Raw genomic sequence first — 16,530 nt, forward strand, 5'->3', positions numbered from 1 at the left:
TAAACGTTCATTTCTTTTTGAGACAGAGACAGAGCATGCATGGGGGAGGGGCAGAGAGAGAGGGAGACCCAGAACCCGAAGCAGCTCCAGGCTCCGAGCTGTCGGCACAGAACCCGATGCGGGGCTCGAACTCACGGACCGCGAGATCGTGACCTGAGCCGAAGTCGGACGCCCAACCGACTGAGCCACCCAGGCGCCCCGACGGTGGCGTCTTTAAAAAGGAACAAACCACACGCAGCACCAAGCAGCACGTGGCACCGCCGTCACACGGCGGAGAGAGGCGGGTGTGTGCTCGCGGGATGCGTCACGCCGAGGCTCCCGCAGCCTCCCTCTGGGGCCCCGCTCGGGCAGCTACCCGGCCGTCCACAGGGGACCGAGCCACGGACTCCGCTCGGCCAGGGAAAGGGACTGAGCACTAACGCGGCAGCAGGACCCCAGGCGCGTCTCCAGAGGATGGTGCTGAGCAGAGGCACGGCCCTCACCTGCCGTGTGTGGCCTCCTTGAAAGGACAAAACGAGGAACTGGCGGGGGGCGGGGAGGGAGCCGCTCGAGAAACGGCCCCCCGGGCGCTGCGGGGGTGATGGGCCCATTGGCTGGACCCACATCAGGACCCTGCTCGTGGGACTGCGCTCGCGCTCTGCCAGACGTGACTCCTGGAGGCAACCGGGTAACACGTTCGCAGATTCCCGGCTTTTGGATTAAAAGGGAAAGACGGAGGCTGGGCGTCTAAGGGGCAGGAAGGAGAAGACAGAGGAAGGCGAGGTGGGGGCAGGGGTGGGAAGGGGCACAGACACCCCCGGACACCCTGCCGAGGGCCCTGGGTCACGGTCGGAAGCCCCCGGACAGCGTGGAGCCCAGGAGCCCCAAGTGCGGCGTGTGGTATGGAGGGCCCGGGGTCTGGCGGGACAGCAGGGAGGACAGGGCCCGGGGAGGGTCGGCCTCGAGAGCCTCCTCCCGAGGCCTCAGGCAGAGCAGGAGATGGGCCCCAGGGGGGGTCAGCTCCCTGAGTCTTCACTTCGAAGCGGCACCCCCACCCTGCCCCAGCCCCTGTGCCCACACGCCCAGAGGAAAGTCCCCAGAGCTACCCGTGTGGCCGCAGGCCAGTCCCTGGACCTCTCCAGGCCTTCCTGCCCCTCTCTAGAGTAGCCTGGGAACGCATCCCCGCCCACGGTGGTCCAGAATCCCCTCCCTGACCTGGGGTGGGCTTGGGGGGCGGGGCTGGGGACAGGTGGCTCCGGGATCGCTGGGCAGCCTGGCCGGGCCAGAGTTAGAGGCCATCCCTGCAGTGACCACGCAGGTTCCTTCAGGAGTTCATTCCTTCTGCACCCCTTTCACTGTTCCCGGCAGTGGGGGTGGCTCAGCGCCCCCACAGACACCCTTTCCGGCTGTCTGGCCTCAGGGTTCAGAGGAGGGACCCCCCTTGGGTCCAGAAGCCCCTCTTGCTGCGCGTGAGCGGCTGCGGCGGCTTTTCCGGGCCAGACGCGGGTCTTGTGAGCCTCAGCGTCCCCACCTGTGAAGTGGGGGTAACGACCCCCACAGCCCTGTGGCAAGAGAAGAGCCCAACAAGCGAGAGGAGCCTGGCAGGTCCCGGCCGCCCTGCACAGCCTGCTGGGGCCAGCGGGGGCCCTCCGTGCCGCCCGTGGCTGCGGTCCGCCCGGCCTCACCTCGCCCGGCTCGGCGGCTGAATCAGCCGGGCGGTGACTCACTTTGAGGTCGGGCACTTCCCTCCCGGGGCCAGGGCTGCCGGGCCGTGCCTGGGGGAGGGTGACTCCTCGTCTGGGAGGCTCTCGCCCTCGGCGGTGGCCTGTCCGTCTGGGCTGACTTGGGGGTCCTGGGCCCCGCAGTTCAAAGGCTCCTGCGGCCGCTGCAGGCCGTGGGGGCTCCGGTCCCTGAGACTCAGATCCAGACGGGGTCCCTGGGGTCTGGCCTCGCCTCCCCAGAGTGTGGCTCGACACCACCCCCTTCCAGGAAGACTTTCCTGACGCCTCTGACCGCACTGACCTCGCTCTCCCCTCTTGGACGGCTCTTGCCTCCTGGGATGTGACCAAATTAGGAAGTCGATGACTCACTTCTCTGCCCCAGCCTCACCTCCAGTTGGGCAGGGCACCCCCTGTCTTCTGGGGGTCAGCTAGTCTGGTTCTAACTTAAGCTCCAAGGGCAGGGAAACCTTCAATTAGTCTCCATCTGGGCCGAGTAACCTCAGACCCACGGCATGCGTGGGGGCCCCCAAGGCCCTCAGAACCTTTCCAAGGGACTCGTTCAACAGAGAAAGACCTTGCGCGGGTGCAGAGGATTTTGAAGTCCACGCATAGAGCTCACACTCGGCCTCCCAGGTCGCGGGATTGAATTTGCTGCTCCAGTGGGAGTCCGCTGTAGCTGGGGGTCAGGTCGGCCTCCAGGACAGAGCCCTGTGTCATCCCCCCGGACACCTCCCTTTCAGCCTCCCCGGCCAAACGTTCCTTTTCCCTTTACATTGGAGAAATCAGGCGGGTGTGTTTGGGGAATGTTCTGGGGAACTACCTCACCGTGCTGGCGACAGGGGAGCCTATGTCGGGCTGCGAACGCACGGTCGTTAGAATATAATCCAATTTGCCTCGAGTCCTGGTCCCATTTCTTATGAGCCGTGGGGCACCAGGCAGATTTCTTCACTTGCCCTGTTCAGGGCCTCGACTGTTTGGTGTACAAAGTGGGGGTACGAAGCGGGATTAGATGTGCCATGAAATGGGGTCCTTGCGTGGACACCACTGAGCAGGCGGTCTGGAGACACCCCAGTGTGGAGTTACTGCTACGTGGGATGTCCGATCATGTCGCACGCACTCACGATGATGCCGGGCTCTCCCGCTTTACCCAGGCGTGTGAATCCCAGAGCCTGTGGCTCCGATGGGTCTGGCTCCCGGCTATGGGGCCCGTCCTGCACATGCCAGCTGGACACGTGTCCTTCCTCCCCCTTCCTCTGCTCGTTGAGCCCCCCCCCCCCCCCCCGTCTCCCTGGGGCTGGCCCCTGAGGATGCCCAGATGAGGAACGCCCACCCAGCAGCTGCTCTGGGACCCAGCTTTGTGGAGGTGACAGATGTGTCCTTGTACACGCGACTTCTCCGTGTAGTGTCCCTCTGAGGCCCGGGGGCCTGAACACCCACCATAGATTGTGCGGGTTAAGACATGGGGCAGAGCCCGGTGAGCGTGGCTTGTCTCTGCTCCCCGACGTCAGGGCTCGGGGACCTCACGAGCAGGAGACAGCTGCTGGAGCGTTCCTCTGACCTTGTTCCGGGTACTCTGCCGGGCCCCGAGGACGGAACCCACGGCCCCTGGGGTGGCCTGAGCTTCTGCACAGCCGGCCTCCCTCCGTGGGCGCTGCACGGCCAGGAGCGGGGTGGAACGCCCGGCCGGAGGTGCTCTTAGGCCCTGCTGTGAGGCTTGGGGGTGTCACCTCTGCGTATTCTCTGCCGTCCAGCCCACCTGGACTCAGGGAGGGGACCCGGGCCCCACTTCCTGGCGGGGGAGACTTTGAAGAACAAGCAGCCATGTTTCTGAATTGCCGCTCTCCCCCAGTTCTAGGAACAGTGGGCCCTGGCCGGGGGTCGGCAGACCACGTTGTGCTGGGCCTCGTGTCTCTCCAGGTCCTCGGGAGGGGGCCCTCCTGAGGCAGGAGGGGCCCTCCTGGGGCAGTCTTGGGGTGGCCGAGGCTGTGGGCCAGCTCATCAGTCTACACTGTCTACACCGATCAGTCTACCTCAGTCTACATCAGTCTACACTGATGCCGGGTGTCTCCCCACACAGGGGCCCTCTCGGTCTGCTCCACAGCTGTCCCCCACATAGCCCCATGCAAACACGTTTGTCGGACGAACGCATGATCGACTGAACCCACGCGTAAGCCCTTGGAGAGACCGCCTGGATCCGAATGGACTGAACTGCCTAGTCGAGGACCCCGAGGAGCCTCAGACGGGGCGGGGAGGCTGAGCCGAGAGAGGGCGCTTCACCAGCCCCAGTAGATGCCAGAGCTGGGACGGGAGCCCCCGGGGCCCCAGACCCCCCTGTGGTTCCCCCAAGCTGCCGGCTCAGGCGGAAACGTGTGGTGTTTGGCTTTTGGCTGATTTACAAATGCGCTCCGGCAAATGGTACGTGTTTCTGAGGGACAGAGCCCTGGTCATACCTGGAGACTCCTAGGAACACCCACGTTTCATTTTTCTAAGGACTAAATAGGTTGCCAGGAAAAACCCGACGAATTTAGGCAGTTCAGGTGTGAGTTCTCCACATCAGCTGCTGTCTGTGGTGTGTGCGTCTGTGAGCGGCCTCTCTGGAGGGGTGAGGGTGGCGGGGGACAGTCTCAGCAACCCGGGGCCTGGAGGAGGGGCAGGAGTGACCCCCGGGGGGCCCCGGGCCTGAGACTGTGGCCACACCCTGGGGACCGTGAGCCTTGGTCCCAGGGGACGAGAGGTGCGGCCCCACGGGCAGGGGGGCCTCACCCAGCCGGGGCTGCCCCCGCTGCTATGCCCCGCCACCCCCACACATTCCAGGCCACCCCCAGTCCAGGCCTCTCTCATGCATCACCAGCCTCCTCCCGGCCCCCTGCTTCCCTGCTTTAGGCTCCGGCCCCAGACCGGCCCCAGGGAGCCTGCAGACTGAGACCAGCACAGAGCCCTTCCTCTCCTGGTGCTCCCACGCCCAGACCCGGGCAGCCCTGGTCCTCAGAGCCCCCCAGCAGCCTGCGGGACCCACTGTCCCACTGAGGAAACAGAGCTCGGAGAAGGGCTGACGTCTGTGGCAGCCACCTGGGGGCCCCTCCGTTCCCACTCAGGTGTGGTCTCCCCCACCCTGGAGCCCGGATCTGAGCCTGCCCCTGCCACCTTACCCTGTCGCTGATCACAGACCCTCTGTGCACAGCCAGGCCGCCACCCCAGGGGAGCCGGCCGGCTTCCTCCTCTGGGGTCACCTTGCCGCCATGCGGGGCCGACACCGGGGCTGGTGAGGGGAGGCTGTGGGGTGCGGAGAGCAGTGGCCCCACTGTTCACGGCCAGCCCCCTCGTCTGGGCCTCCACAGCCCCTGCATGGCCCTGGGCACAGCAGAGGCCTCTCCCTGGGACCACCCGCCCAGGCACCTCAGCTTCTAGGCTGAGACCCAGGGAGAACGTGGGCCAAGCAAGGGGCCTGGCACGTCCCACAGACATTGTCAGGACCGGGGTCTCATGACAAATGGCCACGTCCTCCCCGGAGCCCCGACCTGGTGGGGCCATGAGACACTACATGGGCGGGCAGTGAGATCCTGTGTTCCATGAAGAAGACGTAGCCGGTCACGGCTTTGATAGGGCTGGGGGAGGGGGGAGGAGGGGGGCGGCTAGGAAGGAGGGGCGCGGCTTTGACGGGGCTGGGGAGGAGGGGGCGGGGCTTTGACGGGGTGGGGGGGCACAAGGAAGGAGGGGCGGGGCTTTGACGTGGGGGGGCATTAGGAAGGAGGGGCGGGGCTTTGACAGGGCTGGGGAGGAGGGGGCGGGGCTTTGACGGGGCGGGGGGCGGGGGGGGGGGGCACTAGGAAGGAGGGGCAGGACTTTGACAGGGCTGGGGGCTGGGGAGGAGGGGGCGGGGCAGGACGCACAGGGGAATGGTAGTAGAGGGTGTCTGGGAGGTCCTGCTGGGGGCTCCAGGCAGATGTAGCCCGAGGGCAGAGTCACTGTTGGGAACAGAGCCCCCGCCCAGCCTCCTCCAGGTCAGCCCTGCTGTAAGCCCAGCACCCCGCTCCTGCTCCTGGGACAGGTGCAGAACCGAGCAGAGCGCCAGCCCCCAACAGGCCACCAAGGTGGACGCCTCGCCTGGAGGTTCGGCCAGGCACCCAGGTACATTTGGAGCCCTCAGGCATGGCTGCTTGGGCTCAAACGGGTGCCCGCCTCCAGCTGGGAGGAGCCCAGCTCACAAACACAGACGCAGGGGTGCAGGCACCCACCAGCCCCTCAGGTGTCTGAGCACGTGTGAGGAGGGCGCCGCCGGGGCCTGGGGGCTGACCCCACCCGGCCACCCTTCCACGAGATTAACCTTGCAGGGCTCTGACCACCTTCAGGACACCTCCCGGGGTCAGCAGGTGAGCTGAGGAAGGGGAGGAAAGGGAGCTGGGAGAGGAGAGGGGTTGCCTTGGGAAGCACACAGGCCGGGCAGGGCTGCAAGGCCTCGTCTGGACTCTGTCCTGCTCTCAACCCCTGTGGGGCCACAGCAAGACACGGGAGCCCACAGAGGCCGGGCCCGAGCTACAGGCTCAGAGGGGCTGCTGAGCCGAGAGGGTGTAAGGACCCACAGGATGCTGTCCCTTCGAGTCCCCGCCACTGGTGGCACAGAGAGACACGCTGAGCTTCTCGTCCTCCAGGTGCCCCCTCCTCCAGGGAGGCCACCAGGAAAGCACGAGGCCCTTGTTCAGCCGCTTCCAGAAGCCGGAGCCCCGTGAAGAGAGAATGAACGCTTGGGGTGCAGAGGAGACAGGGTGGGGACGTTGTGGGTTCGGGCAGATCTCTACTGGGGTCTGGCTGAGCGGGATGCCGAGAGCTGGCACGTCCCCCTTGGGCCAGAGGGTCTGGGGCAGGTCCCTGAGGAGACACCCACCCCCACCACCCGGCTGGGAAGGCACCTCCTCCTTCCTGCCCTGGCCTCCAGGGTGACAGGGAGCCCTGGGGAGTCCCTGGCCCATCCTTCATCCTCGAGGCCTGGTGGCCGGAATGGTGCGGCTGGGTCAGGAAGGGATGGGTTGGCACTGGAGGCTCAGGACGGGCAGGAGGAGGATGGGGACAGCGAGGAGGGGGAGGGGTGGTGGAGGAATTGGAAGTGCATTCCAGACGGTTGACTCAGCCCTGCAGCCGGGCTGGGGAGGGGAGCGGCCCAGCTGCCCTCCCGGGAAGGTCCCTGGGATCGCTCCCTGGAGAGGAGATAAGATGGGTGGGGCCCCGGCTGGAAGGAGAATCCCTGGCCTGGGCAGCTCTGCTGCTGGCTGCTGGCTGCTGGCTGCTGTCCTAGGCTCTGCTCAGGTGCCTCCTCCTGGAAGCCTTCTGGGATTCCTCCTCTGCTCCTGGACCCAGGGGTGCCCTTGGGGAGCGTGGCTTTATTCAGCCTCCTGTCAGACACGGGCAGCGTCCAGGGGGGCCGGGGGGATCCTGGGAGCTGAGTGGGTGGATGTTTTGGGGGACCCTTCAGGAAAGTGCTAAGCCATGCCCCCAGGCACAGCCACCAGCAGAAGGGATGCACCCCCTTTGCTAAACAAGGCCCCAAGCCGCCCGCCTGGCTGGGCCCTGTTCACTGCTTCCCGCTGAGTCTGGAAGACCCAGGGGCCGTTCTCTGGAGGCTGAGTTGGTTGAGAGGCCCCCGAACTTCTCCTGGGAGGCAAGGGGTGCGTGGTCCAAGAGTCCCCCACGCGCCTGTGGTGGGAGCTTGCCTAGCCCTGGAAACCACCCTTAAGTCCAGGGCGCCCTGGGGTCCCCCCACCCACGTGGGTCACCCGGAGGGTACTGTGGAGGACGGGGTGCTGAGGATGCTTTCTCTGGAGGGTCCCCCCGTTGGGGGGAAGCCTGGCGCCGGGTCGTGAGGACACATGCAGCCTGAGCAAGGACCGAAGTGCCCAGAGCCGTCCAGCTGGCTCAGCCCCGGGTGCCCGGCCCACGGAGACAGTGGGGTGCGTGGTCCTTGTGGTTCTAACCTCCTGGTTTGGGACTTGTTATGACTCTTGAGAAGCCGAGGCCCAGAGTGTCTCCATGACTTACCCACAGAACATGCTAGAAAGAGCATGGACTTGGACCTGGGTTTTCCAGGTGCTGAGCTGCCCTCACCCCAGACCCCACAGTCCTCAATAGTCCTCGAGAGACCCTCAGGGACACTTGGGGGCCTCTCGGCCCGGCCGCACCAGCCACTTGGAAAGGTGACAGCTGGGTGGTCCCAACGGCGGGATCTCGTGGGGGGTGGGGGGCCGTGGGCAGATCCCGGGTGGCTGCTTCCTGCCCACACACCAGCTTCGCCAGTGGGAGCCTGCACGGCGAGGAGAGGATTATTTATAACCTGTTATCTGTCGGGACAAGGCTCTGTAACTCAGGGGAGGGCCCAAGGCTCAGCGAGGCGGGTTCGGCGGCAGCAGTGGGCACGGGCAGTAGGGGCCATGCGCTTCATTCCCGCCAGAGCCCAATGCACACTTAATTTCCCCCGGAGCCTCCGGGACAAGGCTGGGGCCGAGGGCAGGCTGACGCGTCTGAGGGGGTCACTCTAGCAGCAGAGTGGAGATGCACTGGGCGGGGGGGGGGGGGGGGGTGTGCCTGGGACAGTTTTCCTGTGGGAAGGTGGGGGCTGGGGCCAGGAGGTGACCTCGGGGAGGCACTGGTCAGGTTTCAGAGACATTCTGAGGGCCGAGTCAACAATATTTCCTGACACACGGACGTATAGGCAGACGGCTTCAGGGTTGGCTCGCAGGCTGTGGTCTGAGCGGCCAGAAGGACGTTGTCCCCAGGGACAGAGCACGCAGCAGGGGATCCAGAAATAACCCTAGTGTAGACCAGAGTTTGGGTCGTAGGGGCCGGGTGGCTCTGTTTTGCGTTCACAGGGCACACGCTGTGATCTTAGCTGCACGTGAAGGCTCGAAGGGCAGAGCGCGGCGCCGTCCCGGGGAGACCGGAGCTGGTGACGTGGGGTGCGGAGGGACCCCTCGCCCGCACGTGTGGGGCCACGCTGCCTGTGCTCCCCCACCCGGGGCTCCCGTGGCTGGGGGGGGGCGGGGAGCTCTGAGCTGCAGGCGGAAACGCCCCGAGCTGAGCGCCGGGCACAAGGTCTGTGCCCGCGTCACCGCACGTGGCCTTCTCCGCACCCCGGCAGTGAGACGCTCGCCGGCTCTGTGCTCACTGCTTCCCAGGCATCACCCCCGTCACCTGAGACCACAGGCGCTCAGAGAGGTGAAGCCTCTTGTGGCAGGCTGCACAGCCAGCTGGTGGTGAAGCCATCCTCAGACCCGGGCTGGCTCCCCCGGGCCTCGGGCCTGGTCTCTCTCCTGTCCTTCTGACGTCCCGCCGGCAGGCACATAGTAGGAGCTCAGGACGCCGGGGGACCCACACACCGCTCCCCTTGTCCCCCCAGAGGGGAGCCTGGGCCGCAGAGGTCGCCAGGCCTCCCCCCACCCCAGGTCTCCCGAGGGTCACCGCAGGACAAGGATAAGATTATCCTCCGTACTTTGCTCTCTCCTGTCGAGAAAAACAGCCACAGATGAAAATAGCTTCCCCGGCAGTCACGGACGGGGAGGGGTGTCAAGCTCTCCCTCTGCTGGGCCCACAGCCCTTGTCCCCAGGGAGGAAGGACACTGCCGGGGTCACTCAGAGCACAGGTGTGAGCCCTGAGCTCCGGCACCCCCTCCCGGGGGGGCACCAGCCGGCAGGGGTCGGGGGCCAAGCGGGCCGGGACAGAGTGGCCCCTCCCAGCCCGGCCCGGTGCAGGGTGGGGTGGGGGACGCCTGGACGGCTGAGGACCACCCAAGGAGGGCCGCATGCAGCCTGGCCCTTCGGGGCATCGTGTCCCCACCCCCCACCGGTCAGTGTCCCCGCTCTAAAAGAGCCACCATCCCTGCAGTGTGGACGGAGGGGGAGGCGGGGCGGGGGGGAGCGCTGCCCTCTTCGGAGCCTGGGTGTCTCTTCTGAAACAGACGGGACTGTACCTCTCACACCAGTGACACCCGCACCCCACGCCACCTGGACGCTGGGCGGAAGGAAGCCAGACCAGCGGCGGATGCTCTGACCCCGCCGTGGACAGCGTCCCGTCTCCGTGGTTTCCACTTCGGGGAGCTGTCTTCGCCGCCGTCCCGGGGATGGACAGTTTCCAACCAGAGGGTCAGGAAAACAAGGCCTCTCACACCTGGGATTTTAGGTTGTTTCCAGTGTTTGTGGGACCGGTCGCGCCCCCCCGGAGCCCCCCCCCCCCCGCGCGCGGCCGCTCTGTGGTCGGGCCATTTCCTTAGGCCAGGTGCCCAGACGCGGGGCTGCAGGGTTGGGTCGCGGCCAGGGCTCGAGGTGCCAAGTTGCTGTCAGCGTCGCTGCGGCCCCTCCCCCACTCCTGCCGGCGCCCTCCGCTCGGGCTGCTCGCGCTGCCCGTGGGCCCGTCCACCGGCCTTGTGGCCAGGCGCCCCCAGGGCTTGCTTGCCCTGTGTGTGTCAGCCCGTGCTTTCCCGAGGAGGGACGCGCGAGGGAGACCCGGCAGGTAGACGGCTGTGACCACCATACGCTTTTCCTACGCGGATCAATACGCGGGGAGGCCGGGAACGCGATGGTAACAGACATCGGTTGTGTTCGGGTTTTCAAGTTTTTACTCTGTTTCAAATTTCTATGCTGGGCTTTGTTGAACCTAAACACTGTGAGCGGCGACCCTGCTGCCCACAGTGATCTGTGGTCCGTTGTGTCTTCCGGAGAAAGCTCCCTGTCTTCTAGAACTTCGGCAAACCGTGGGAAAACTGGGAGACAGCGATCAGCGTTCCCCCACAGCCTTGTGTTTGAGCGCTGTCGGCCTTCCAGAACAGGCGTGAGAACCGACAGTGAACCTCGGCTCGCCCGCCTCCCGCGTCCCCCGCTCCCCTTGCTCTGCGAAGACGCAGTCACCTGCGTGTCGCTGGCCGCTGTCGACCCACCGGTCACCTTCACACCCGGACCCCGGCCGCTGGAAGCAAGCCGCGGGCATCGTGACCTTTCACCCCAGGTCCCAAGGTGCGCGGCATCACCACGACCGTCCCTTTCTCCCTGGTCCTGGTGGCGTCCCTGGCTGCCCGGGTTTTGGCGGAGCCGTCCAGACGCTCTCGTCTGCTGTCCCCAGAGCAACCTGCCTCGGGGGCTTCTCCGACCACGACCAGCAGGTGCCTGTGGAGCGCTCTCCGCCCGGAGGGGGCTGCTTGCTCCTGCCAGGCTGGCCAAGAGCACGCACGTTGGCAGGAGCACGGCAGGCAGCGGTGCGAGCTTCCCCCGTGCAGAGACGCACCCGCCCCACGCGTGTTCCAGAACATTCATCGAACCGTTGCCGGATCCCCCTGAAGTGCATTTAGCGCTGGGGGTAAAGTGTGGTTTCACCAGGTCACTCTTCCAGACCGTCCTATGGAATAAACAGGCCGGTACCTCGCACGGCTTTTCCTCTGGGACGGAGTCTTTTCTGGGCTCCGTGGTTCCGGTCCGTTTGTCACACGAGAGCCTCCCTGTTCTGATTATGGTAGCTCCGTGACCCATTTGCCTCTTCCTTCTAGAAGTGTCTGTGCTTCCTGCATGCACCTTTGGCCCCTTGGCCCGGCTTCTACGGGCCACTTGAGCACCCTTCTCCCCCTGCTGAGGGAGGCCCCCCGAGTTGACCCCACAGCTCTGGTCGGATTTGCGCTCCCATCCAGGGAGGTGCAGGCCTCTCTGACGTCGGGAGGCTTTTCCGTCTGGTGGGCCCACGTCTCTGGAGGGTGTGACCTCACTGTCCTCTCTCAGGGAGGCCTGGCAGGCCATCCCTGCACTATATCCCCAGCCGTCCCGGGGTCCAGCCGCTAGCTCTGACCTCTGCCCGGCAGGGGTGAGTCCTGTCTGTCTGATGGCCAAGGGCTGCTGCAGGCCTTTCCCGCCCCGTCCACGGTCACAGACCCGAGAGGGACAGGGCCCGTGGGCAGTGCCTGGGGAAAGAGGTGGGGGATGGCTCTGGGTTCAGACCCGGTGGCCAGCCCCATCTCCTTGGAATTCACACCCAGAACACAGGAACTTGGCCACAAGTCCTGAAGACCCCAGGAGGCAAGCGAGGGGAACAGGGGGTTGCTGCTTTGGCCGGGGAGGCTGGCAGCTAAACTTCCCGTCTAGGCTGCCACATTTTGTGTTCCCTGCCCACACTCTCTAATGCCTTCCATGCCCCTAGAGTAAAGTCCAGATGCCTTACTTTGGTCTCAAGGTCTGTGTGACCTGCCCCACTGCCTGCCTCCCCCAGCTCACCTTCTCCCACCATCCCATGCCCCTTGTTGTTCCTTGAACAAGCCAGGCCAGTTCCTGCCCCGGGGCCTTTGCACGTGCTATTGTTGTTTCTGCCTATAATACTGGATCTAGACTTTCTAGATGGCCGGTTGGCTTCCTCTCCAACAGACCTTACTGACCACTCCCGAAACACATTACCTGAAACAGTACATGCTTATTTGTCACTTGCTTATCCAGAGACCCCGAGTTCCAGGAGAGCTTGGTTTTAGCTTTGCGCCCCTAGTGTTCCACAGAGTGGAGTATGTGAGTATTTGTTGAATGGGGTGAATGAGTATTCCTTAAAGCAACCCTCTATGCTGGCCATTATCCAGAGGAGAAAACCGAGGCTCCAAGATGCCCAACACTTTGCTCAAGATCACATAGCCGGTGAGGCCAGCGGGGGTGTCCCCGTCCCCTGGCTCCGCTGGTCTTGGGGTGTCTGAGGGTCCAGACCTCTGCTGGCTTCAAGGCTGGAGGCGGCCCGCCAGCACTCACCTGGCTGGCTCTGCACTGCAGGTTTGAACTGCATGTGTCTAGACGAGCTTTGCCCAATGGACGTATCGTTTTAGGACATTTCAAATGTTCTATAGTGGCCGCGTCAAACCAAGGAAAAACAGGTGAAACTAATTTCAGTAATATAATTTATTTAAGCGATACATAGAAAACGCTATCGTCTCAACATGGAACTAATAGAAACGTTGGCAATGAGAAATGTCACACCCTTTGCCTGCTCACGAAGCCCTCTCGGCCACGGAGGCCCTGTGTGTCTGGCGTATCGCCGGGCGAAGCAGCCACGGTTCACACGCCGGCGGCCACAGGTGGCTGGTGGCTCCCGTACCACACAGTCTAGCCTGCAAGCTGCCGAGTGTCCCTTGCCGTGGGTCTTCACGCACAGAATACTCGCAAGATGACTGCGGGCTCGCAGCTGTTTCAAACTCCGTTTCTGTTTGTGAATTTAAAAAGGGAAATAAAAGCATTTAATAGGGAGTAAAAAACAACACTGGGAATGCCCTGCCGGCCTGCCGACAGGTTTATCACCCTTTCTGGGGAGGCTGCGTGGAAAGGCCTGGGGCAGCCGAGGTAATAACCTCATTAACGCCTGCACGGGCCCTCTTGATCTTCAAGGAGCCGTGCCCGTGCCCGCTCGGCCTTTGGATCAGCTGCCCTGAGCCGAGAGAGCCTTGCCCAGAGATAAAGCCAGACGTGTCTCGTCATTACAAATTGTTCTGAAATCTGGTCTGGCTCCTGGCAGAGGCCTGGGCTCGGCCGCTCTGCGGGCCCCCCGCGCCAGCCTGAGCTGGGGCAACGCCGCCGGGCAGGTGCGCGTGCTGCGCGTGCTTGTGCGCACGTGTGCGCGCGCAGACTGCTTCTCTCTGGTGGGGCGGGGGCGGAGGCTCACTCCCGGCCCTGGGAAGGCTTCCCGGCCCCCTTTCCCGCACGAGAGAGCGGAGACACGGCAGCGTGAGGACAGACACATCACCGAGGCCCAGCACGGGGGGCGGCGGGCAGCCAGCCCCTCCTTGCCCCCGTGCGCGGGGGCCAAGTGGACACGGACTCCAGTCTTACTGCCTATATATACTGCTGGCGGCCGCAGCATCTGTCACCGTCCTGTCTGTGACCCGTGGGACAGACAAATGCCACCTGAGCAGCTCGGCTTGCGCCGACGAGCCCATGGCATCAGAGCCCCCTGCCTGGGGCGGAGCCACGCCTCAGCTCCGGCCCTGCGGGCCAAGGGTCTGGCTTCCGGGCCTCAGTGCTCCCATCTGTAAAATGGGGAGAGGTGGGACAGACCTGCTCTCGTCTGTGTCCGTGTGAGGGAAACGAAGTCACACAGGGACCCAGGTGCTCAGTGGATGTTCGTCGTGACTCCCACCGGGAAGTAACAGCAATCCTAGCAGTAGTGGCGTGTCAGCTGGTGCCAGGCCCCAGGCAGGCACTGGCGGCGGGCGGAGAGGGAGTGAGGTGCGGTGGGGTTAGGGAGACACGCAGGCTGCACAGCTCACCGGGTGCCTAATGAAGCGGGTGCCCCTCTGGCCCCTACTTTGCTCCGAAGAACGGCCAAGGTCCTTCCCCGCTCCTCCCTGCTGCGGGATCATGGGCAGTATGGTGAGGCACCAGTGGCTGTCGCCCAACCAGTCACCCCAGCTGCACGGCACCCCCTCTCTCCGCCTATTTAGAGCACCTGACTCACTCTAATTATGGGCCTGCAGGCACGTCGGGGCGCGCCGGAGACGCCCGAGATAGCCCGGAAGCACCCGCTCCGGGGGCGACCGGACATCCCAGCGGCCAGGTGCACCTTCACCTCCCGCCAGCACCTCCCCACCCTGGAGATCCCTGCGGCGCCCCCTCCTTCCGCCAGGGGCCCTCTAGGTGGCCTCTGGGGACAGTGCCCCAGCCTGGGGCCGGAATGGCCCCGGGGGCGGCGCGCGGGGCGGGTCTCCCTGCAGCACGCAGCCTGGTGCCCGTCCCGGGGTCCCGCGCCTCAGCAGGGCCTGGGTGGGGATGCCCGCCCAGCCGGGAACGCCGCGCCCACGCTCTCCGCACGGCCGCCCACGCCTCCTCCGATTCCGATGTATATTTAGCCTCATTATCAAATATTTGCAATGAACCGTGTGAACCGCCTAATAGCGGCTGGAAGGGAAACTCGATCCGGGGCAGAAAGAAGCACGTGACCACGCCTGATCCGCAAGGAGCGCGGACCCGGCGCACCGGGCAGGTGCAGCAGCCCCCCCCCACGCGCCTGGCCTCCGGACTTTCGGCTCCCCGTCCGGGGTGAGCCCCCGAAGCCCACCTGCTCACCCAGTGCCCCCCTCTCCGCGGGCCGAAAGGGAGACGCTTGGGACCCGAGTGGGCGGGGCGCCGCGCGGCACAGGCCGGGGAGGAGGGAGCGCGTCGCGTGGGTTCTCACCCAAGTTGCTGACCTCTTGGTCAAGTCAGTTGTATCTCTACGTCGCATTCTTGGAAGCCGGGCCCCTGGCTCTATTTCTGCCAGTTTTTTCGGGGGTGGGGGAGGGCGGGGCCCGTGGGGCTGGGGTCGTAGCCCCGCCCCGGCTGGAACGCGCGGCGTGCCCCCGAATCTCCCCCAGAGGCGCCGGTGGCACGGTTTTTGCCGCCCTCCCGCAGCGGCTGTTGTCTGGTCGCTATGACGACTCGCTGAGGTTTTTATTTTTAATAGCCGCCGGCGATTATAGGGACGCCTGCGCCGCGCCCCCAAAAGCTCTCCAGTCCGGGGGCGGGATGCACCCCGGCCTCGCCCTTGCTTTCCGCCCTGGGGCTGGCCTGCAACTCCTATCCAAAGCGCCCCCTTGGCCGCCGTGCTGGCCGCAAACTCCAGCTGGGCACCCCTGAAGTGCCGCCAGGGAGGGGCGCGGAGGGAGGCACCCACCTCAGCCCCCGCACGGGCGGCGGAGTTCCTCCTCCATTCCCGCGCCCACGACGGGACCCAGCCCTTTAGCCCCGAGGGGCTGTCCTCGGGCCCCTCTGCCGGAGAGGAATCCCGGGCTCGAGCGGACGTGATGCAGTCGATTCGGGAGGCGCGTAGGCGATGGCTCAGACCCGGTCCAGCCTGAGTCCTTGGGGGTGCCTGTTCGGCTGCCCTCCCCAAGCCTGCCAGTGGTGCCCCTCTCGGAGCCATCGAAGGTTCCAGCTGGACGGCCGAGGACTGGCCCTCATGTGCTTCTAAACGTTTCCAAGTTTTCCCTGGTTCTACCTCGGGCTTTCTCCATCCTGACCACCTGGAGAGCGGGGTTGGTGGCGGGGTCCCTGCGAGGGGCTGCCGCCAGGGGAAGGCAGGGGCATCGGGGAGGCTGCAGGTGTGTGAAGGCACGTGGAAGGGCGCGGGTAGACCCGGTCCCTCGGGGAAGGGCAGGAGAGGCCCAGCCTCCACCCTCCTCACCCTCACCCCGAGGTATTTGGGGGGAAGGCGAGCGCCCCCCGAAGCGCCTTCCCGACTTGGGCTTTGAAATGCCGGAGCCCGCCGTTCGATGAAAGACCGCCCGCAGGCTTCGCCTTTACTGCCTTTGTCTGGCGGGAGGGCGGCCGAGGCGGGGCGCGGGCCTAATCCACAGGATGGGGCAGATGGGGGCGGAGGCCTGGGGCGGGCGGAATTCCAGGCGGCCGCCCACCCACCCACCCACCCATCGGGGAGTCCCCTAACCCTCAGGGGGCCTCGCCGTCTAGCGTTGGGGTGGCGAGGCCCGCCTTCCCTCCTAGGCCGGGTTCCAGGCTCGGATGCCCCCTCGAGAGACCAGCCGGGGGGCCGATCCCACCTGGTGTAGGCGGGCGGAACCTGCCCAGCTCGGGCGCACCTGCCCTTCCGCGGCAGGGGAACGGTGCAGCCCGCTCAGGCCTGGGCCTCCCGCGCGCCGGTCCCAGGCATCGCGCTCTGTGCCGCGCCTCGGCCGGAGGTGGCGCTCTGTACGCCCAGCGGATCCCGGCGTGGGAGGCTCAGACTCCGGGGGTTCCTCCCCGAGCGGATCCTTTCTCCTCCTTCCCTTCCGCCCCCTCGAGTTCCCGGCTCAGGCCGCAGCCCAGCCTTCCACGAGGGAGTGGGGACGCGGGGTCCCAGGGTGGGGAC

At 65.5% G+C, this 16,530-nt stretch overlaps 1 protein-coding gene across 2 annotated transcripts; it reads right to left on the bottom strand.

The window, feature by feature from the left end:
- Positions 1-12,590: 12,590 nt before the first annotated feature.
- Positions 12,591-16,348, bottom strand: LOC109251090 (uncharacterized). Of its 2 annotated transcripts, none has more exons than XR_002073346.2 (2): positions 13,746-16,348; positions 12,591-12,897 (listed from the first exon to the last, which is right to left on the bottom strand). XR_002073346.2 is itself a non-coding variant. In XM_019422377.2 (2 exons), exons 1-2 carry the CDS (start codon positions 15,586-15,588, stop codon positions 12,622-12,624), a joined length of 1,002 nt encoding a protein of 333 aa, XP_019277922.2. In that variant the 5' UTR covers positions 15,589-16,291; the 3' UTR covers positions 12,591-12,621. The 2 variants fall into 2 exon arrangements, 1 of the variants encoding a protein (XP_019277922.2); XM_019422377.2 differs by having other exon boundaries at positions 14,863-16,291.
- Between the last annotated feature and the right edge of the window lie 182 nt (positions 16,349-16,530).

Source organism: Panthera pardus, unplaced genomic scaffold (genome assembly GCF_024362965.1).
Source record: "Panthera pardus isolate Hobbes unplaced genomic scaffold, ASM2436296v1 HiC_scaffold_4, whole genome shotgun sequence".
NCBI lineage: Eukaryota > Metazoa > Chordata > Mammalia > Carnivora > Felidae > Panthera > Panthera pardus.

Bases quoted from the DNA above. Each gene is read 5' to 3' on its own strand.
- LOC109251090 (XM_019422377.2), bottom strand. From the start codon at position 15,588: ATGGCTCCGAGAGGGGCACCACTGGCAGGCTTGGGGAGGGCAGCCGAA. The intron at 12,898-14,862 runs GTGAGAACCCAC...ATTCACAAACAG, and splicing joins CCAAGAGGTCAGCAACTTGG to AAACGGAGTTTGAAACAGCT.